The 22,930-nt window shown below is 39.3% G+C and overlaps 1 protein-coding gene across 1 annotated transcript; it reads left to right on the top strand.

Moving 5' to 3' along the window:
* The first annotated feature begins 226 nt into the window (after positions 1 to 226).
* LOC137271569 (uncharacterized) lies at positions 227 to 18,538 on the top strand. The gene is made up of 5 exons (XM_067804015.1): positions 227 to 529; positions 8,365 to 8,686; positions 17,373 to 17,501; positions 18,154 to 18,249; positions 18,525 to 18,538. Exons 1-5 carry the CDS (start codon positions 227 to 229, stop codon positions 18,536 to 18,538), a joined length of 864 nt encoding a protein of 287 aa, XP_067660116.1.
* The last annotated feature ends 4,392 nt before the right edge of the window (positions 18,539 to 22,930 follow it).

The following is a 22,930-nucleotide window of genomic DNA, read 5'->3' as shown; positions in this document are numbered from 1 at the left end:
AAGTAAATGTTGTACATAGTATGCTAGACAGGGATTATGCACAACTAAAGTGTTGAAATATGCAACTACCACCGTTTTCTTCACTGTTGATCCATAAAACCTTTAACGACATCAATTTGTAATGTATCGATTCCCGGCGTGAAGCACAATACACCTCTACATTATTACTGTTTGGTTCAGGAGACGAGCTGGGCCTTCCTTGTCGACTTTACATACACTGGAACAAATGCATGCGAGTACCATATTACTGGTTCCTCTGGTTCTACACTTTTCTTTTAGTGTGGCATCAGAGGGACTGCTGGATGGAACGCATGATGTGGCTTTGCCCGGATCTGTTTTCCAGACATTTCGTAGAACGACGGTAGAGCAGTGTCGCAGACTGTGTGTTTACTCGTCAAGATGTCTCTCGGTCAACTGGTCATCATCCACCAGGGAGTGTCAGCTGAATTCAAAGAAAGGAAACGTGGAAAGTTTGCAGGTGTCCGACAGTAACGTGTACCTACCAGTCCAGCAAAATATCACACAGCAGGTAGGTGGGGAAGGTTGGTTGTTGGTTTTGGGGGTAATCTGAGGGGCGGAACTAAGTTAGATGAAAGTAGCCTTTATACTTGGGGTTACACCCTTTTAGTAAAGTACATATTCTAGTATTTTTGTTGGTTCCAATTCGGGATTCGAGACCAACCCCTCAGAGTCAGCACACAAAGTCAGATGCTTAACTCGCTCAGCCACCGCGGCTTTCACAAAAGTTGAACTCGTACAAATGGTTGTCAAGACCGCGGATTTGTGTACCCCTCTTATAAATATAAATTGGCAAGGCTGCACTGTGAATGTGCCATTTCGAAAGTGGTCAAATGTAACATGTCATATTTGGGATTACACTTTCTCAGGAAAGACTCTAGTACTTTTGAATCTCATCCGGGATTCGAGACCACACCCGCAGTCAGGCACCTTACCGTCACAAGGTCGGGACTTTCTAATTCCCCCACTAGTTAGACATTTCATTGTTTAGACATCCCAATTACCAGACACTGGACAAAGGATTAATTATGACGACACCCATATATGGATAAGAATGTTCCAGTTGGACCAGTTAGTTGAACCTAAGGAAAACCGTTTCGCTGTATAAATATTTTGGAGGTTTTCAGGGTACAAAATTTCCTTTCAAAATATCTATATGAAATCTCTGTCACAAAGCTACTTAAGCCATGTCGAATATTAAACTTGTCAATCGATGTCAACTATAAGTCTTTGATGAAACCAATCTTGAAGATTTATAGCAAATTACAAATGTGCATATACGTTTTATGTGAAAATTAGCACCTGGAAAGAAAGGTACCCCACTGTATACGTTTTATGGTGACTTAAGTGCAGTCCCACTTTCTGCTCATGTTAAACTTTTTTGCTCACATTTTAGTCTGAATTATTTACAAAACAATGTATCTTCAATCTTTTATTCTAGTGTATATGATCTTCATGATGAAGGTATTCACAGCTGTTGGTGGATTTCATGTACACAGAATAGTTTTAATAACATTGGTTCAAGTAATGTATGGCTTTCAAAGTCTTCTATTGAACAAACTTTAACAAATTTATCCCCCAAACCATTATCATACATCATCTCACCACTGACCAGTTGAAATAGGAAGAAGCAATAGGATATACCCTATATTAGAAAAGAAATATCAATGTATATACCAATTTCCTATATAAAAAGACCAAATATGTTAAAGTTTGAACCACTCTTTAGATGAAAAAAAAAGTAAAATCTGTAATGCACTGTTCAAAAACAAAAAGAAACGCATAACCAAAAAATCTGTTGCGACGATATTGTATTTTCAAACATGCATAACTTGTCCACAAGGAGACTTTCGTTCATGAACTTTTGTATCTGTGGTCCGACGTCGAATCTCCTGGTTCTCAGTTCAGTCTCTCTCAACCCGTTCCGTAGCAGTTTGACCGGATATTCTCATTCTTTCATTGGCAATGTTGGATGTCGCGACTTGACGTAGAAATTTGACCTTGAAACTCCTTCAAAACGAATGCCGAATTCCGAAACTGACCTGGATTGTTATAGTTAGAAATAGTGTGCTCTTGTAACCGGTCTAGTCCCACTTATGACAGGAGGGCCAGCATTGGGGCAGAGTTCTCCATTTTCATGGCGGAATAATTCCCACACAATGAAGATAGAGAGAGAGCAATCTTGTAACATTACATTTAAATACAACTAACTGTTTACATTACAATTAATTACTACAATCAGCCATTTAAAGAACATTAGAGGGAATTACATGAATACACATGTGGCCGGTGACAGCTATTATAATTACTGGAAAATAACATTACAGAGATAACAATTCAAATACACATAATTACCAGCTATAGGCTGAATTAATTTTCGGATGCTCATCAGACGCCTACTCATGACATCTACACAAAATAGTAGCATATAGTATAAATGCTGTGCCAACCTGTATTACAAAAATACATCTCAAATACAATATAAAATGGTTTACAGAAATACAGCATCATATTGGAAAGCATTTCATCTCAAACATTCCATAGTCTATAACAATGCTTTAAAATACCATCAACCAACTGAAATATTTTTGTCGTGCTTATTCTTAATAAAATACTTTACAACACAAGACTAACCTTACATTTCCTCAAGACCATGTGTCTCCTGACGTAAGTTGTCAGCCAGAATGCAAATATAGAAGCCACCTGCCTTGCATGAAAAGCATGGGCATGACCAATGAGAAGTTCTTCAACTTTAAGCCAGTCAGTGCAGTCTATACAAGGTATGAACTGTGACCTACCCTTACACAGGTGACGAGGCTTCTCATGGGTGCTCCTGAGGTCTCTAACATTTTGGAATTAATATTTTAAAACTTATAATTAAAACAAAAAAAACCCACCCAAAACAATATCAACATAAAAATACAATATTTTTCACTCTATTACACTCTTTGCTGCAAATGAGTAAACTTATGTTATAAACATTTTTGCTACATATTTTGACGATTGCTTGAACACAAGAATTAATCAAAAGAATTTTGAAAATACAGAATGCCTATGCGTTTCTTGTTTGGATAGTAATATATCATGCAAATTATAAAATCCTAAGGCTAACTACTATTCAGCCACAATACCATCATTTATTATCATTTGTACCTCATATGCTTATGATGTCAGCCTGAGTGTAATGCAGTTTAGCTGGACATTAGAATTTTTGTCGAACGTCGCCTATAAAGAAGACTATAGAAGTTACCTATACATACAAATTGTCCTCATTCATGAATGTTGGGATGTGTGACAAAAGGAGGAGATCAAAGTGGGACCTCGTCCGCTTAGCCACAGATCAGATGTGGCCTGGTCACTTTCCATGCTGCAAACTTGTAAATAATTGGTTTGCAATTTGACGTCCATCCAGCTGCTTGCCATCGATGTGGTGGAACATGCGAGGAAGGTACACTATGTGACACATCTCCTTCTTGTGTTAACTGCTCGGGTAACCATCCCTCCTCGTCTAAGGAATGTCCCTCTTGGAAATTGCAGTCTAAGATCTCTCAAATCAAACATACCCGTGATATACGTTTTATAGAAGCAAAGAAAACTGTTCTTGCACAAGAGCAACCAGGACCAACATTTGCCTATGTTGCATCTGCTGCGTTCAATCACCCCAAACCAAAAATTATGTCTCTCGATACCAGAGGTTGCCAGACTGATTACACATGGGCTAGGACATCTGTACCCACATTGTTATCCGCTGTAGTCAAAGTGTCGCCTTCACAAGAGACGTCCAGCTCATAAGCCGTTGTTGTCACAATGAGTTATTCCTTCTCAGAAATCTTGTGATTCTGATTTGTAGAGCCTCTAAAGGGGCTAAAATCAGGTTCATCTGTTCAATAAGTTTGGATCACTTAAAGGGATAGATGTGTCAGACACCAGCCATTGTCGGACACACAGCTTGTAGCCTTCGAGAAAGGTGAAAGGTCTCTCTCTCCTGTTCATCCGCCTAAGCGATAACTTCGTCACCATTAGTTCAATGGACTGAGAACTAATTTTAATCATTTACAACTATTAGTCCAGGACTTTAACCCGTCAGCATTCTGCTTACAGGAAACTTACTTAAAGCAGAATAACACTTTTAATATACACCACTATACTGAATAATATTGTTTTTCCCCTCCAGGCGATAGGGCCAGTGAAGGATCATCAGTACTTGTAAGGAATAATGTAATATACTAGGCACATAAAGAAACTGTGCATAAAAAATAATATCTAAACTTATCAAAACTGTGTAGACTGATATGGATTTAAACTCAACCAACTGAAATATTTTTGTCATGTTTGTTCGTAATAAAATAATTTACAACACAATACTAACCTTACATTTCCTCACGACCATGTGTCTCCTGACGTAAGTTGTCAGCCAGAATCCAAATATTGAGTCACTTGCCTTGCATGAAAAGCACGGGCATAACCTTGCAGCCAATGAGAAGTTCTTCATCAACTTTAAGCCAATCAGTGGAGTCTATACAAGGTATGAACTGTGACCTACCCTTACACAAGTGACGAGGCTCCTCATGGGTGCTCCTGAGGTCCCTAACATTTTGAAATTAATATTTTAAAACTTATATTAAAACGAAACACCCAAAACAATATCAACATAAAAATACAATATTTTTCACTCCGTTACACCCTTTGCTGCAACAGAGTAGACTTATGTTATGAATATTTTTGCTACATATTTTGACGATTGTTTGAACACAAGAATTAATCAAAAGAATTTTGAAAATACAAAATTCCCATGTGTTTGTTGTTTGGATAGTAATATATCATGCAAATTGTAAAATAAAAAATATCTAAACTTATCAAAACTGTGTAGACACATAAGGATTTAAACTCAAAGATAAGTGACATGATCCAATATGCATGCACGTGCCATGTTCTGTGACGTCAGTGGTTTCGTCCTTGCGACGTGCAATTCGTTGTTACACATGCATTCCGGGAAAGAGGATCAGAGCAAATGAATGCCACACAATACTGTCACTTTGGAAAGCTCAGTCCCTGCTCTTGCGATCGTTCAAAAACTTAACCGGATATTGAAACGCATAACATATCAAGGCTAACGTCTGCACAACGTCATAAGGCCATTGGGATGGTCCGTGGGAGAATGTCTCAATGACAAGTGACTGCACATTTCTACTGCCACTGGAAAACAATCTCTGCACCGGTGAGACAATAAAACTGAACACAAATGAAGTCATGAATCGGTCACGTTCTGGGCGTCAACGTGTAACAGGACAGGGCAGATGGATAAGGGTAACCCATCTTTGCCACAGGTTTCAGACTGCAGTAATTACTGCCCGGTACGTCCCAGGACTTTGCCGCGTTCACCCCGACACAGTTCGACAACGTTTACATCATCACGGGATCAGACCACGACGTCCCGCCACACGACCTATCCTGACACAACGTCATCGACAAGCTGGTCGAATGAGGTGCCGAAATCATGTCCGCAGACCCTTGTTTTGTTGGAGAAATGTTGTTTTACAGATGGGTCCAGGTTTAACATTTGCCATGGCGATGGACGTCAACGTTCCCATAGACGCGTAGGAGAACGCCATGCACAAGCCTTTTGTCTTGTAGAGGAATCGCTTTGGTGGTGGTTCCGTGAGAACTCCTTTAGTGATCGTTCGGGCAATTTAACCGGTGTAGGCTTCAGGGATCATATTCTTCCACCTGTGGCAATTCCTTTCCTGCAACGTCATGGCCCTGGGATGCCCGCCCTCATCCGGGTTGCTGTTGATTTCTTGCACCACCACAACGTTGACCCCCATACAGCATGTTTGGGATCAGATGGATCGACGTCTACGATGTCTTCCTTATCCTCCACATAACGTCCCTGACCTTGCAACAGAACTTAGGAGAATCTGACGTGACATCCCACAAGCCCTCCTTGCAGGTTTGATAGGCTCTCTGCATTGTCGATGCACTGCTGTTCTCAATGCCGATGGTGGACCTACCCGTTATTGCAACGGTCGTTTGACCCCTGTCTTGCTTGTGGACTCGTGACGTCATTGTGGTTGACTTTTCAATTGACATTCTTCCGACTTGTTATGGTCTCTTGATCCCTCCATTAAAGTTTATATGTGCCTCTGACATTGTTAAATATGTTTTCGAATCATCATTGTATATGCATAGATCATTACTTATAAAGAACTCCTCCTATATTTTACCTTTATTGTTCGTACAAGTACCACCATAGAGATTATTGTTACCATTAATATCTCCCATGATTAAACATGGTTTAGGTAACTGATCATAAAGATCCTGTAGATTAGCCAATTGAAGATGTGACGAAGGTGAAATGTTATTATAAAGAACACAAAGTAAATGCAACGTGCAAAGTAAGTCGTAGTGCTACGGCTTGGAGATTTGTATTAATTATAACTGGGCTATGTATACTAGCCACATAAAGAAACTGTGTCTTGTCAAAATATTATCCCAGCTGAGAAGTACGATACATCCTGCTACAGGAACGTATTGAGGTCTTGATTTTTCAATTACAAACTCAAACCTACTAAACGAATTGGAATGGTCAGTCCACGATGATCTCTCTGGAAGTGACCATTTTCCAACACTGCTGAAACCCGTGACTCCAGCTGATTTTCCAAAAAGCTAATTGGCTTTTATATCAAACTCTCTGTGATGCCAACCTTACACCTCTATATATATTGACGTTGCAGATGCTATAAAAATTCTTTGACATTTTAAACATCATAGCTGACGAATATACCAAAGTCCTCTACAGTTTCACACGTACGAAAACCATGGTTTAACGATGATTGCAAGTAAGGTAGGAAGTCACGGGAAAAGGCTGAAAAAAAATCCTTCGGCATCCTATGGTCCATAATTTGAACACAACCACGGAACGCATGGAACAGACTGATCACCATGCCCCGATAGTCGCCTCTAACAGCGGGCATGGACTGTTCATGGTGATATAAAACTTCATCATTACACGATGCCATTTGGAAAGTGGTCAAATGCAACATATGTCATATTTGGGATTTCACTTTCTCAGTAAAGTACAAATTCTAGTACTGTTTTGGTTGAGTCCCATCCGGGATTCGAACCCACACCCTCAAAGTCAGGCACCTAATCGCCAGCACACAAAGTCAGCCGCCTATCCTGCTCAGCCACCGCGACTTCCACAAAAATGAAAGTCAGACAACTGGTAGTCTAGACTGCCTACTTTGTGCACCCCTCTGATAAGTGTGAATTGGCACAGCTCCCACAGCCTAAAGCTATGATTACACGATGCCATTTAGAAAGTGGTCAAATGCAACACATGTCATTATTTGGGATTTCACTTTCTCAGTACTTTTTTGGTTGAGTCCCATCCGGGATTCGAACCTGCACCCTCAGGGTACTAGAATTTGTACTTTACTGAGAAAGTGAAATCCCAAATATGACATATGTTATAAAACTTCATCAGTGAACGAACACATATGCGTTTGGAGGTTTCATTACGGCTGCCTCAGTCCAACTGCGTTGCTTCTCACCCGACTTGTCATCTAGTTTTTCTATATTGGGACATACGAATAAATCAGTTTAGCGTTCCTGATACACGTGATTAAAACTTTATATGTTCATTGTTGAGTTGCTGCTGGTATTGATCAGAAAGGAAAAGTCTTTGATATGGATGAAAATGCGAGAATTGTATTCACATTCCTTTTGTAGGTGTTTCAAAGCAACTCATGTTCTCTGAAGCAGTAAAAACAAATTGGAGGCAATGTTACATCTCAGCAGTTATAACTAATAACCATGTCGTCGCCTGTGAACCAGAGTGTTCTATCTCCACTTTTCGTGACAATTAAGTTAGGGTGTCTAGGATAATTATTGGGGTGTATTCTATCTCCAAATACATTTTCATGGCCTCATGTGCCTTAGAAAGTGTTTTCCAACAAATATCATAGGTTCTATCTCCAGAAATAAAACAGCTATTCAGTTCCAGAGTGGTCTATGTCATTAACTAATTGGAAGGCTCCATTTTATTCATTTCTAAGATTTTCTACAAAACATTTAGGACATTAAGTGCTATCACGCAAGATGACGATGAAGATGGGGGACATCAATAAGTAGATAAAATATTGTCATATTTGATTAAACTTGTGTATTTACGTTACTAATTGTTAAGGATGTTTTATTCCATTCTCTTTACGGTTACTGAAGCGTTATATGACGTTTCGCATAGTTTCACATGAGACGTCTATCGACCGAGAACACTTGCCTAAGATATTATTTACTATACTTCAATTTAAAGTAAATTAAATTCATGTGTTTGGTTATTTGTAGGGTCATCCATGTGTCAAACAGCCATGCAGTACTGATCACATGTGCATCCCCGTCAACATGGCTAAAGGACATGCATGTGTACGTATTGCTTCGTTCATACCACAAACTATTGAAGACAGAATGCCATCGAAGACTGTAACAACCACATCTGCTGCGCTTCTAGCTACACTTGAAGAGACTACATCCACGGCAACAGCTCGGATTTCAACAACTCCAGCCACTGTGGCAACCACATCTGCTGCACCTCCAACTCCACTTGCAGTGTCTGCTACCACGACAACGTCCATATCAGCTTCAATAACATCGATTGCCACAACTCCATGTATGTATTTAATAGTATCATGGTGGAAGGAACAATGTTACATCACAAAGCTCCAGAATATTTGCTCAAGCAATTGGGTATTTACTCCCATGTCTGTTTATGTATGAGTGATTGCATTTCTTAGGAGTAAGCGAATGAGTTTTGTTTTTCGCCACACACAGTAATATTCCAGCTATATGGCGGCGGTGTGTAAATAATCGAGTCTTGACCAGACAATCCAGTGATCAACAACATGAGCATCGATCTGGTTACATGGTTACCGATGACATGTATCAACCAAGTCAGCGAGCCTGACCACCCGATCCCGTTAGTCGTCACTTACGACAAGCGGAGTCGACTTTTATGGCAAACATGGGTTGCTGAATGCCTGTTCTACACCGGGACCTTCTCGGGTCGCATTTCTTAGGAGCAACTAGTATTGCGTATACTCACACCAGTTTAAAGAACTGACTACGTTTACACGGAGTTCCTTATCCTTACTGGATAATTAACTTTGCTAAACATATAGATATAAATGCTTCTCCATAGACTAAAAGTTGTTATTCTAATATTGCCAAATAATTTTCAGCAATTTCTAAATAACATGGAAGTAATGTGACTATTCAAGTAAACTCCCGACAGTGACTGGATATAACAGTATATGTACAATTTATACAGGCATCGCCTACCATTTGCTAATGCTTGTTGTAGAGTTTGGGCGCCACGATGAGCCAATTTGGTTAAAGTACCCAAGATATTAGAACCTATTGCGTTTTATGATTGTTTTGCGCTTTTGTATTCCCAGATTTGTAATTAAGTACTTGAGTAAATATGCTTTTTATTGAGTGAAATACGCAAATACGTGCCTTATCTGGAGCTCTGTATATCATCAACGGAAAATTATGTTTTCTTTTTGCATGCTGCCAACAGGATCTTGGAATAATTATCATACGGATCCGTTCAATTATCGACCGATTTCATGAACTAGCTGTGTTCGCAAAACCATGGACGCATGATAAATAATCGATTTGTTTGGTACTTGGAAACAAATAACCTCATAACAGATATAAAGTGTGGTTTCCGTAAAAACAGAAGTACTGTTGATCACCTAGTGCGTTTGGAATCATTTGTTAGAAACGCGCTAGTTAATAAACAACACGCTGTGTCTACCGTTTTTTATCTTGAAAAGGCATATGACACGACGTTGAAATATGGCATTTTAAAAGATTTACATGGCGTCGGACTGCGAAGCCGTTTGCCTCGGTTTATTGCCAACTTTTTAAATGACAGACAATTTCCAATCCGCGTGGGTCCTACCCTGTCTGATCATTACAATCAGGATCAGGGTGTTCCACATGTATTTTGTCTGTCACACGTTTAATTAGTTTATCAAAAGCTTTAAACGATTCAATTGCTGGCTCGTTATTTGTGGATGATTTTAAAATTCTTGTCGTGGTAAATAATGTGCACATTATTGGAAGGCAGCTTGATTTGTGATTAAGCAAGATAAATAAATGGTGTCTTGAAAACAGCTTTAAATTTTCTACGTTGAAAACTAATTGCATACATTTTTGTCGTAAATACAAACCACTTAAAGACCCTGAACTATCTCTTGATGGTACTCCCTTCGAAGTTGTCAAGGATCAAAGTTGTCAAGGAGGCCAAGTTCATGGAATTAAGTTTTGAGTCACTTTACGTTCCTGCCTCATATATTATCCCTGAAAACTAAATGCCTGAAGGCACTTGACTTGTTGAAAGTGGTTTCAAACGTTTCAAATTCTACTTGGGGGGTAGGGGGTTGGGGGTTTGGTGATCCTGTTGACAGTTTTTACGGCGAGGCAGATGAACCCAGTCTTACACAACGCCATATAAAATTATCTTTACAATATATCACAAACATATAATCTAACAAATCTGACTGCATATAACTCTAAAATCCTCTCTATGAGGATTTGTTCCGAATCTTTGTTTGGAATACCAACTAACAGCTCTATTTTTACTGCAGAGGCAAACGCCATATTAACGGCTCTTAAATATTAAGAGACATCCCCAACAAAAACAATGTAAAATCTATTCAGATTCTCTTTCTTGCCTTCGGGCGATTAAAACATCCACTTTAAACTGAAATTATTGAACTGTATAGTGATCTTGCTTCTGGCCAATACGGCATCGTCTTCTGTTGGTTACCCAGCCACGTAGGCATTTCTGGTAACACTATAGCAGATTTTGCTGTCAAAGCAGCAGTCAACAAATCTTTGACACTACTTCTTATTCCATACTCAGATTACAAAGCTAGCATTAGAGCGTATTTCCGTGATTTGATGCAGAAGAAGTGGGACACTCGAGTAGGTATTAATACGTTACAGGCTATGAAACCCTATACTGGCTACACCTACTTGGGTTGTCAGACCAGATTTGAAGAGGTCACCATGCGACCACATACATATTTCAAATCCCGAACTATGAAAGATCTTTTTAATAACACTAATGTAAGTTCTCATTTAATCATTGCATTTTAATGAATTAGGTTTGTTAAATGATTTGTAAATAGATAAATATTTTATTATTGGTAGTGTAGAACTGAGATTGTAGTGGCTGTTCCCTCAAAGGGCGTTGAAGTAGTGTAAAATTATCGTCCTCCTGAGAGTGTACGTAAGTCTCAAAACATTCGATGTAAATTTAAGTCTGCCGAGTTTTTAATCGTAGTATTATTGTTATTTTACGTTTGGCCAGCATTTCGTACACTCGCCAACGGCTGACGGGATGGTGTAAATCCAGCTAGGATTTACTGTAAATCCCCATGGTCCCTAGTATGGTGAAACACGTCACAATATAATTTTGGACTCACAAAAGTCCAGAGACTCTCCGCACTGTGGCCACTCTCCCACAAGTGATTTGGCAAAAATAATCATGCAGCTGTTATGTATATGTGCTAAGGATGAAAAAATGAAATTTCTTTTTCGAAAACGCAAAATTTAATCTCGATCGCCTATGTGCATGCCCATGGGCGAACAGTGGCCCATGGACGAACAGTGGCCCATGGACGAACAGTGGCCCATGGGCGAATAGTGGCCCATGGACGAACAGTGGCCCATGGGCGAACAGTGGCCCATGGGCGAACAGTGGCCCATGGACGAACAGTGGCCCATGGGCGAACAGTGGCCCATGGGCGAACAGTGGCCCATGGGCGAACAGTGGCCCATGGGCGAACAGTGGCCCATGGACGAACAGTGGCCCATGGACGAACAGTGGCCCAGGGGCGAGAATGTTTGATTTCGTCCAGAATAAATGTTTATCCAAAATAAATGAATGAAAAAACATTAATAAGTATCATGACGCAAATTTCAGCTCGTTGTAACTTGACTCCGCTAACTGAGAGCGATTTTGAAAAATCTCGCGCATGGGTGAAAAACTTGTGGACCCATTGACGAGAATATTTACTTTCACTGAAAATACATGTTTTTTTAATAATTTGCAGTTTTTGAATAAATGAAAGTATATTTATTTGTGTCGTGTTTTGGCTTAATTCTGCTACGAGGGGAAGTCAATAAGTTCATAGAAGTGGGTGCTGATATATCCTTGGTGATGTTGTCATTGGTGTCATTATTGAGTTGATTCATCTGTGACTCTGTGTACTGATACCCAACCTTCCTCGAGCATTTACTTGAGAGTTAGAGCCTTTAAAAGACGATTACCCTGCACAAATCATGGAAACCTCCAAAACTGAGTTTCGTGCAGTTATCAAGTTTCTCACTAAAGAAGGTGTGAATGCAACCGAAATCTACAAACGCATGATCAATGTGTATGGCGAGGAAGCCCCTCAATATTCCACTGTGGCAAAATGGTCAGCTGAGTTTAAGCGAGGTCGCAGCTCCTTGGAAGATGACCCACGGTCAGGAAGACCTTCTGAAGCCATTACAGAAGATACAATTGCCCGGATCCAACGCTTAATTATGTCCGATCGGAGAATAAAGGTGGACGAGATAGCTTCAGAGTGTGGCATTTCACATGGAAGTGTTTGCACAGTGATCCATGAAAACCTGCACATGTCCAAGGTATCCGCAAGATGGGTCCCCTGTAACCTAAATGCACATGATCGTCACTAGAGAGTTGAATCCAGTCGTGAGCTGTTGGACATCTACAACGCTGATCCTGATAACTTTCATGCTCGTCTGGTTACTGGGGATGAAACCTGGATTCATCACTGGGATCCCGAAACCAAACAAGAATCCATGCAGTGGAAGCACAAGCATTCTCCTGCACCCAAGAAGTTCAAAACACAACCTTCTGCTGGCAAGATCATGGCAACCGTTTTCTGGGATTCAAAGGGTGTGATTCTCATAGACTATAAACCACCTAAAACTACGATCACAGGGGCTTACTATGCTGACTTGTTGAAAAGATTGAGAGCGGCCATCAAAGAGAAGAGGCGTGGGAAGTTGACAGCTGGAGTCATGCTTCTCCACGACAATGCACCAGTCCACAAGAGCCGTGTTGCACAAGCTTCTCTTCAACAATGTGGCTTCGAACAACTAAACCATCCCCCATACAGTCCAGATCTGGCCCCCAGCGACTACTATCTGTTTCGCAATTTGAAATCTCACTTGCGTGGAACAAGATTTGCCAATGATGATGACCTCAAGGCAACAACAGAGGCGTGGCTGAGGGACCAATCTGAAGACTTCTATTTCAAGGGCATAGACAGTCTCAAAGACAAATGGGCAAAATGCATCGAGGTTCAGGGAGACTATATTGAAAAATAAAACCAATATCACAACCATTGTGTTCTGTTTTATATCGAGTTCTATGAACATATTGACTTCCCCTCGTAATTTAGGGTGATTTTTTTTTAAAATCTCGCCCATGGGCGAAAAACATTTGGTCCATGGATGAGAATATTTACTTTTACTCAAAATACATCATTTTGACTTAATTCCGCTAACTTAGAGCGATTTTACAACCTTCAAATAATTACCTTCACTCAAAATAAATTTTTGTCATGTTTTGCAGGTGGTAATTGAATGAAAGTACATTTATTAGTGTCATGACACGAAATCAAACCCATTTTGACTTATTTCTGCTAATTTAGAATGATTTTTAAAAAATATTTCCTTTCACTCCAAATACATCTTTTCCAATGTTTTGGAGGATGTAAATGAATGAAAGTGACATTATGAGTATCATGACACACAATTCAACTGATCTTGACTTAAATCTGCTCATTTTTAACAAGTACAAGAATCTGGACTTCCACTCCAAATTCATAGTTTGTTTTATTGTCTTGGAGGTTATATATGGATGAGAGTGTGTTTATAAGTATCATAACAATAACAAATAAAATCATTGAATTAATTCTTCTTAATTCGACTAATCTCGCTCATGGACGAAAATATTTGCGGCTTGTTTTCTTTATTTTGCAAACATATGGTTTAAAAATAGATGAAATTATAATGACAAATAATTTCAGTTTGATTTAGTGAGTTTAGTTCTATGTCGCACTCAGCATCATTCCAGCAATATGGCGGCGGTCTGTAAATAATCGAGTTTGGACCAGAGAATTCAGTGATCAACAACATGAGCATCGAACTGCACAGTTGGGAACAGATGACATGTGTCAACCAAGTCAGCGAGCCTGACTACCCGATCCCGTTAGTTGCCTCTTACGACAAGCATAGTCACTTTTTATGGCAGGCATGGGCTGCTGAAGCCCTGTTCTATTCCAGATCTTCACGGGTCCCGAACACAGAGCTTTACTTCCAGCAACATATACAGTACACTTAGACTACTAAGCCTTGAGATTCTTTTTGAATTTAGGTATTCTATAAATATAAGAAAATTCAAGCTATATCTGTGAAGCTGAAGTTATTTGTGAAAGCCCTAATCTAGAGTGACCGAACTCCAATAACAGTGTTGTGAGATCTTTAACCTGTATTGAAATATGTCTTGTCAATCCCACTGACATTCGCCAATAACCACTTAAATATAAAATACACAATCTGTGCTTCTTCAGAACAAATAACTAATTAAGGATCCCCAACTGGGTATTCAAGGAAAGAACTCAAAATACTGCCACCCTTCCAGTCACCAGTCTTGAGCTAATGGCCTTGTACAACCACTCACAAAGGAAACACACAATACCAAAACTGTGTTTCTTTCTAGGTGACACACGGTATGTTGTTCCGTTGTTGAATACATTCTATCGTGGGCAAACCTTACGCTTGGAAAGTGTACCTACCCATTAGTTTTAAGTGTATCTACCCAGTTTAGCATGCTTCGTTTTAACTCATTAAGCCCGAGAGCCGCTGGAACCCCGTGCTGATTGCCTGGCCGGCTGTGGCGAGACTAATTAGGGCTAATCACTCCTGATATCCCTGGCTGGTTTCGTAGATTACAGGAAACTGTCTCGTCATTAGAGCAAGTCCTGATTGTTTAATTGTTTAATTGCGTTGTAAAGGTATATGTTGAAAGAAAGCAGGAGTGAATACATGTCATATATGTAACTTTTACGTAATTTTATTACATTTTCTCCTGTAGACATTTGGTGGCGTGTGTATTTTCTTTACACATGTTTGTATTCTTTGTATGTAAGACATACTTAAACAAATTGTCCCTCTCATGTCATTGTGAGAGGTTAAATTGTTCAACACATCCATGTCAATGGCAGTAAAGAAGAATTTACGCTCATGCCTAATAATCTTCTATGAAAGAAGCGTTTTCGCTGATACGTTGTAAGTACATACTGAATATTTTAAGGTAAGTACTAATAAGGTAATGTGTAACTTACATGGAACAGATTCACAGTTTGTCACTTTGGTTCATCTAGATTTAACGCAGAAAATATACCTTATCACAGGAACATACATGTGTGCATATTGTGTAATGCTTTTCCTTGCACATGCATAAGACAAAGGGTCATGGGATGGGGGTCATCAATGTTCCCGAACAGGACGTTTTGTATCTCAACTGTTCAATATAGTGGCTGATTGCTTATCTGTGACCAGTCGTATCATGAGATACCTGTCACAGAGGAATGACAGGTGATGGGGCGTGGGCTAAATTTCTGAAGAGCACGTTCGGTCACTAGACAGCTTGGATACAGATTGACTATTGGTTTGATCGGTGACCAATCGATATGCTGGATTTCGGTTTTATCAACTCTAGCTATCATGAAAATGTTTGTGGATCGTGAACATACATAATCGTGAGGATGCCTGAAATGTACATGTAGGACTAACAAGCACTTTGAGTTTATTTTTCTTTAAAGAGCTCAAATCGCTACAATCAGATTATTTTTACCCCGGATAACCCAATCCAACCATTGAGTAGAGAGAGTATTTATTTGCATATACATTTTGCTCACACTACTTGAACGTTTCAATATAATCTTCACATTGTTACGAATAAATATAACAATTCTAGTAGATGTATTATAGAATTAAAATAAGTTACACAATACTGATTTATTGTGATGTATACACTTGCACTTGAATCTCCCCAAATATTTATGAAGATGGGCATACTTATCTTTGTTTTGAAAGCAAACGAATTTCAGAAGATTGATAATGGACTCCACAAAATGAATGAATGATTTAATTTAGAAGAAGGTTTTGTAACCTTGTCACCGTTAATTCAATAAATATGCAAACAGAGTATCTTAGTATTCACTCCCAATGACGAGTAACAAACACTTACCTCCTGTAACAACATCTCATAATCCCCTTTCTTGCAGACGTATTCATTTGCCTGTATAAGACCCCGACATTGCAAGCAATTGTTATCAAAACACATTAATAGTTCTTCTGATTACCACAGAAAGTAATCTCTCTCGTAAGAAAAGCTAATCTTTGATCATTACTGCTAAATTGAATGAAATAATAGGTACAATACGAATGTAAAATTTAAAACCCCCAATACGCGTCTCTCGCTGAATAAGAGGTGCTTTTTATAACCCCCAATACGCAACTCTCGCTGTGAGAAGCTAATTAATTTGACCCGCATATGCGTCTCTCTGCCGAAATACCCGTTTGCCCGTCCCGGTTTTTCTTCAGCCGAGGTTTTATGGGGTATTCTCCTATTTGTCACACCAGCAATAATCTACAACAGGGACAGGTCACTCGCTTGTTTTTCTTTACCACTTGTACTTATTAACATGCGCCTCGTAATGCTCCAACGCACACAGGGACTTGGTTCGTTTCCATCGCAACATCATCTGCGTTTAACAGTACTTCAGCCAGTTTGATGAAATTAAACATTCTCGCCCATGGGCCTAAGCGAGTTTAAATTTTGAGTTTTCGAAAAACAATTCATATTTTTTTCATCCTTAGCACATATACATAACAGCTGCATGATTATTTTTGCCAAATCCCTTGTGAGAGAGTGGCCACAGTGCAGATAGTTTCTGGACTTTTGTGAGTCCAGAATTAAATTGTTGTAGAGTTAATCACTAGTTTTAAATATCTATCTGTGATAATTCTGTTGCTTTTCTGTCCTTCTTTGACAGATGTTTTACCATTCACTGTGATTATTATGTTAATGGTTCATGATATAGCTGAAATATTGCCGATGAGACGTTAAATATTAATTCACTCACTCTTAGAATAATTAGAAATTGGAATGTATGCTGTAAATGTGAAACACATATGCAAGATGAAAGTTCTTGGGACCTAAAACAATTTGATTATGTGTAATCTACTTCTGTCTTCTGCAGATAACGGCACATGTGTAACGGACATCGACTGTGCTGTACCTCCTGGGAGGACATGCTCCAATGGTGTCTGCATATGTTCCATCGGATACGACATGGACGAGACCAGCTTTGTCTGCAGAAATATGACAGGTGACCCCACGCAATAACAATGCACTCCGTCCATTTATGTTATCGTATTGCAGTACTGTTCCTAAACATTAGCATGTTCCATTCAACATATGAGTTACCACAGTCATACATAATGTTTTGTCTTGTTAGTCACTCGTTTCTTGGTATGACGTAACACACAAAAAATCATGTCTGGGCCAGACAATCCAGGCATCAGCAACAAAAACAAGTCTGACCACCCGATCCAGTTAGTCGCAACAATCTTGGGTTGCTGAAGATCAGTTGTAACCTGGGTCATCAAGGGTATTTACTACGGCTTCACAAGTCTACCCATGCCAACAATGCTTGTCAATTTTATTAATAGGACTAGGGTGACAAGCTTTATTGGCATGAGCATATTATGTTCATTCCCATTTCAGTAAAGATAAACCCATTGCTGATTGTCATGAAGTAATGTTTAGAAATATGCATTAGAAAATATACGGGAACTGCGGGTAATAATTCAGTGAGGTGCTTAAGTTCTTAATAATGAGGTTCGAGTAATATGAAATCTTTCCACGAGTCGTTACTCGGCTTCTGTCAAAATAGCATTTGATGATGTTAAGGTTCAGCTAACGTCTAAATAGTCATTGCATGATTAATGCTTAGGCATATATTCCAATCTATGTTTCAGAATGCACATCATTCGGATCCAAGTTCACCCTTCACGTGGATAAGGAGATTATTGATTATGACATTGACCGCATTCGACACAAGACACCTGCAGAATGTGAACAGTTGTGTTTGCATTTAGACTCACTGTGCAAATCTTTTGAAATATTTCGTGATACATGCTTCCTACAGAAAATCACGTGGTTTGACGCTGACGTTGCTAAGCATAGGGACAAAAAAAATGTAACTCATTACCAGCGAACATGTAACTGGTGATGCACGCAACCATGCAGTCACAGGAAGAAAAGACAAACATGAAAACCGCAAAGTGAATCTTAATTTGAAAAATTAGAAGGGCTATAAAAATGTTATTCAGTATGAATTATATTTCAGTGGAAGCTGTCTAAACCGGCACTCATCGGGACTGAATAAATCATCCAGTTTTGACAATGCGCCGGATTGTAGAGCTGTTGATAAATGTTCAAGTCACAGACGGGACTGAGATTTTATGCTAGTGTTGACGACTTGCCGGATTGGACGGATGCCGGTTTTAACAGCTTTCACTGTAGATTCTTTTGAGTCCAAAATGTTCGTTATGTTTGTTTCAGTGTTTGTTTAGTCTGTATTCTGACATGTTAAATCAGCTGTATATATAAATGCCCTCCAGTTATTTGAAAGATGTCTGAGACACATGCAAAGCTTAAATGATTGTGACCTAAAAACACATTGGAATGTATGCGGGACAAGTCAGTCATGTTCTTTGGGAATTGTATCATACATAAACGTTGTTTCTGATGTCATAGATAGTCCGTTTGACTCAAACGTGGGCCGATGAGTTGCAGTCTATCTCGAAAAACTAATAAACATAACATACTCAATTAAACGCTGATCATAATCAGAGCATCACACTAACTCTGTGAGTTTTTTGCAGAATATGTTTCGAGAAAATGTAAAAGTTCTCTAACAAACTATCATTAAAAATATTAACACACAGTTCACTATTTGTTACGAGGGAGGAGTGCAGAGAAAGGGACAGCCAGGTGCGCGAGGAAGCATAGAGACAGCACAGCACAGGTTAATGAATATGTTACTTTAATTTCTCGCCACTTGTGCACGTGCCCCTCGAACACCTGGCTGTCTCTTTCTCTGCACTCCTCCCTCGAAATAAACCGTGAACTGTGTCAACATTTTAATGATAGTTTGATAATCAACTTTTTCATTATTAGGACAACAATTCTTCAAAACCCTCACAGAGTTGGTATAGTGTTGTGATTATGATCAGCGTTTCATTGAGTATGCTATGCTTATTAGTTTTTGAAATATATTGCAATTCAATCAGGTTTAATCAGACAACTTCATATGACTATATTTGTGATTTTCACATAAAGGTAATTCCCGAATCAATCTCAAAAACTATTTAAATGTAGATATGAAACGCAGTTTGACTGCTGAAACCAGCGAGCCTGTATATAGAGTATCCCTGCTGAAACATAGAAGAAAGTTAACCCCTTGTCACACTGTCTCGCCGATATTTCTTTTTCACGCAAAATCTTTAGAAAACACAGTAGTTGTCTCTAGTTTGGTCGTTGATGCGCGAAGCACACGATGGTTATTCTTCAGGGGTTAAAGCAAACTGCAAACTCGGAGTGTACACGTAAGCAAAATGAGCTGAAGATAAATTATCTGAAACAGTGCTGATGTCATTCACGTTTCCCAAAAGACACTTCAGTCAACTTATGAGAAAGCACAGACGACCTTGAAGACAAAGGACGATAATGCCTGCTATTCACAATGTCGTATTCACATTTTATAGTCACATTTTATTTGCTGTACATACACTGTCAGTGATAGTGTTTCCTGTTATGTCACATTACTAGTGCTTGTAACCTTAAATAAATACTCTTCGATCTTGTCTCATATATTCTTATACTATGAAAACATGTAAAATGTGTGTTCTCACTGTCAACGGAACGCTACTCTGTCAGAAACAAGCCATGATTCTTTTATGTGAGCTTCTATGGTAAGAGGCAACTAACTGGATCAGGTCGTTAGGCTCGCTGTTTTGGTTGACACATGTCATCGTATCCCAATTGATGCTCATGTTGTTGATCACTGGATTGCTTGGTTCAGGCTCCATTATTTTATATTGCTGAATCTGTGTAAATCGAAACTCTCTCTCTCAATCTGAATGTCTGACAGTGTGCATCATGAGACATTCACACTGACATTCAGTGTGTGTGTGTGGGTTTAGTTTTACGTCGCACTCAGCAATATTCAAGTTATATGAATTTACAGATCTCATCTAAAATTCACGACCTGGATATGACGTATTTTCCACAATTCAAAAATAATGCGTGACTTCAGTTTTACGCCGCTTCTAGCAATATTCTAGTAATATCACTACTGAGCCTGTCAGCTTATACTAGTCGTTAAGAACAGTCGCCCAAAATGACAAGTTCTTGACACCTGAGTAAATTATGGCATTAAGTGAGAAGGAAGCGAGATGATTTGGGGGTTGAAGCTGGTTTCCAGAGCATCACGATGACCATACATCCCTCTATAGGGACTTGCTTCCATTAACTAGATATCGGTACACGTATCGCAAATACGGTATTCTTATCTCCACTATATTGCATTTCATAGCAAAGGTCTTTGTCATGTTTAACCATGTAGGGAAAATAAGTGCTAGTGACCGACGGAGGAAATATGGTCCTCCACACCGCCACTGCCAGACCAGTGTCTGTAACGCGCTAGAGTTCCCACAGTGATTACTAAGACTATTAATAACCCTCCAGTGACGTCGCCCTGCTAAGTTACTTCAGTATCTCCTCTTTGCTCCATGATAATACTTCAGTATCGTCCCTCTACCATATAGCTTTGAATTATCACTTATTCTGAAGACTGATGTGGCGCTGTCCTGTCATCTCTGAAAATGATCGTAAATTCTAGCACGACAATGTGCGATACTCGATTCTGAGTGGCTGAGAATTCATCAAATCCGTCCTTAAGTGACAGTTTAAGGACCGCTATCTAAAATGATCGAATGACCGCATATGAATGCAATGAACGTGTTGACCTTTTTGTTTGTAAACAAACATGTCTTTCATCGGCGACTTCTACCTCGGAACGGAAGAAACGTCCAAGCTGGAAAATTCTACAGGTAGCGATAATTCGTTTCACATTTCTTACACTGAAAAGTCAGCTAGATGTATGTCTAATCGTGTAAATGGGATACAGAAAATGGACAGGAAATATTCCTCAATTTATCTCGTGTGTTGTAGGAAGTGTTTCCTTGAATGTAACTGATCCATTATCACGAAATTTAACGACAATTAAATTCATTCATAAGAAGATATTTCACTCAAATATACCATTTTCCAGTTTCAGATGAACCTTCTACCAAACTTATTAAAACAGTGACCAACAATGATCTGGAACATATTATTTTGGATATGAGGAGCAAAACCACCATTCAAACATCTTGAAACCTAAGAGCAAAGACAATCATTTTAAATCAACAAAATTATCAGGATTTGCCCTAACAGATCACATTGATAAACGAGGGTGATGTGCATCATCTTAAATACGTTAAATAAAGTTGTTACTTACCTTTTAACAAATTGTTATTAATACACTGAAGCAAACGTAAAATGCCCCTTGTTATTAAGATATATTTCCAGAGTAGCTAATATTTAGTGAGCTCTCTCCCAGTTGATAAAATGAACACTCTGCTGCAGCTATTCCACGCTGAGGTCCGAACGTCCGACTGGACTTACTATGTCATCGTATGTGGGTATCAGAGCTGTGATTCACGGACAAATTAGACAACCACCACTTACCATGAAAATTAACATTCTTCAAGATTCGGCCAACGTCGTTTTTGCAGCAATGTTTAAAAGAATTAAACCAGGTGGGTCTTGATAATCCAGCACATCACAGCGCCATTTCAGTTGGTAATTTGGCTAAAATTAGCAACAAAAAAACCTGGGAAACCCTACAGACCCTGCAGAGTGTGGTTTGATTTGACCCTACAGTTTGGAAGAACAGGCTGTGAAAACCAGAGGGAGTTGTGAGTTCATTCCTTCCTTGTTGAAACAGACGATGTTGGCTCTGTATTCATATCCATGGCATATAGCGAATCCACGAAAAATGATCCAGTAGGTGTCGGCGATTCCGGGTACACAAAGCCACGTATATACGCGACTTTAACTCCCCTTTGTCCCTTTGTATCCTTGTGAAAGTACATGTCGTAGTTAAATCCAGAAAATGAAGGCCTCGTTCAGCAGCCTCGTAAAAAGGTGTGTGAGAATGATGAGTTTGGTACACAAGTAAGCCGGCGACTACAAGTCGAGGCTTCGGCTGCCAGTCTCATCCCATTTGATTTTCATCAGTGAATACCAAATATTGAAATTATATCTGAAGTATATCTTCGGCCGGTCCATATTTTGAATAGCGCATGACCCGTGGGTATTACAAAGAAGTAATCCTGTGTCCCTCATGAATGCCCTCAGGAAAACAGACCTACTTCTTCCTAATGCCTGCGGATCATACTTTATCCGATACATAACATGTCCTTTCAGCTCTCGAGATACCCTTGCTGAACAAACCTCTAGGACCAATTCTGGGAAACCAGTTTTTCGCTGGAATCTGTGCTACCGAAATGGAATTCCTCAATTCGGTATCATGACTGAACTGGCACAAATGTGCTCTATTATGTGTAAACATGAATTGAACTTATATTAGTTTATTAACGCTTTTCATCAGTAAACACACAGAATGTGTTTAAATTCGATATTAAA

This window comes from Haliotis asinina, chromosome 2 (genome assembly GCF_037392515.1).
Source record: "Haliotis asinina isolate JCU_RB_2024 chromosome 2, JCU_Hal_asi_v2, whole genome shotgun sequence".
NCBI classification, from domain to species: Eukaryota; Metazoa; Mollusca; class Gastropoda; order Lepetellida; family Haliotidae; genus Haliotis; species Haliotis asinina.
This window is presented reverse-complemented; position numbering and strand designations above follow the sequence as displayed.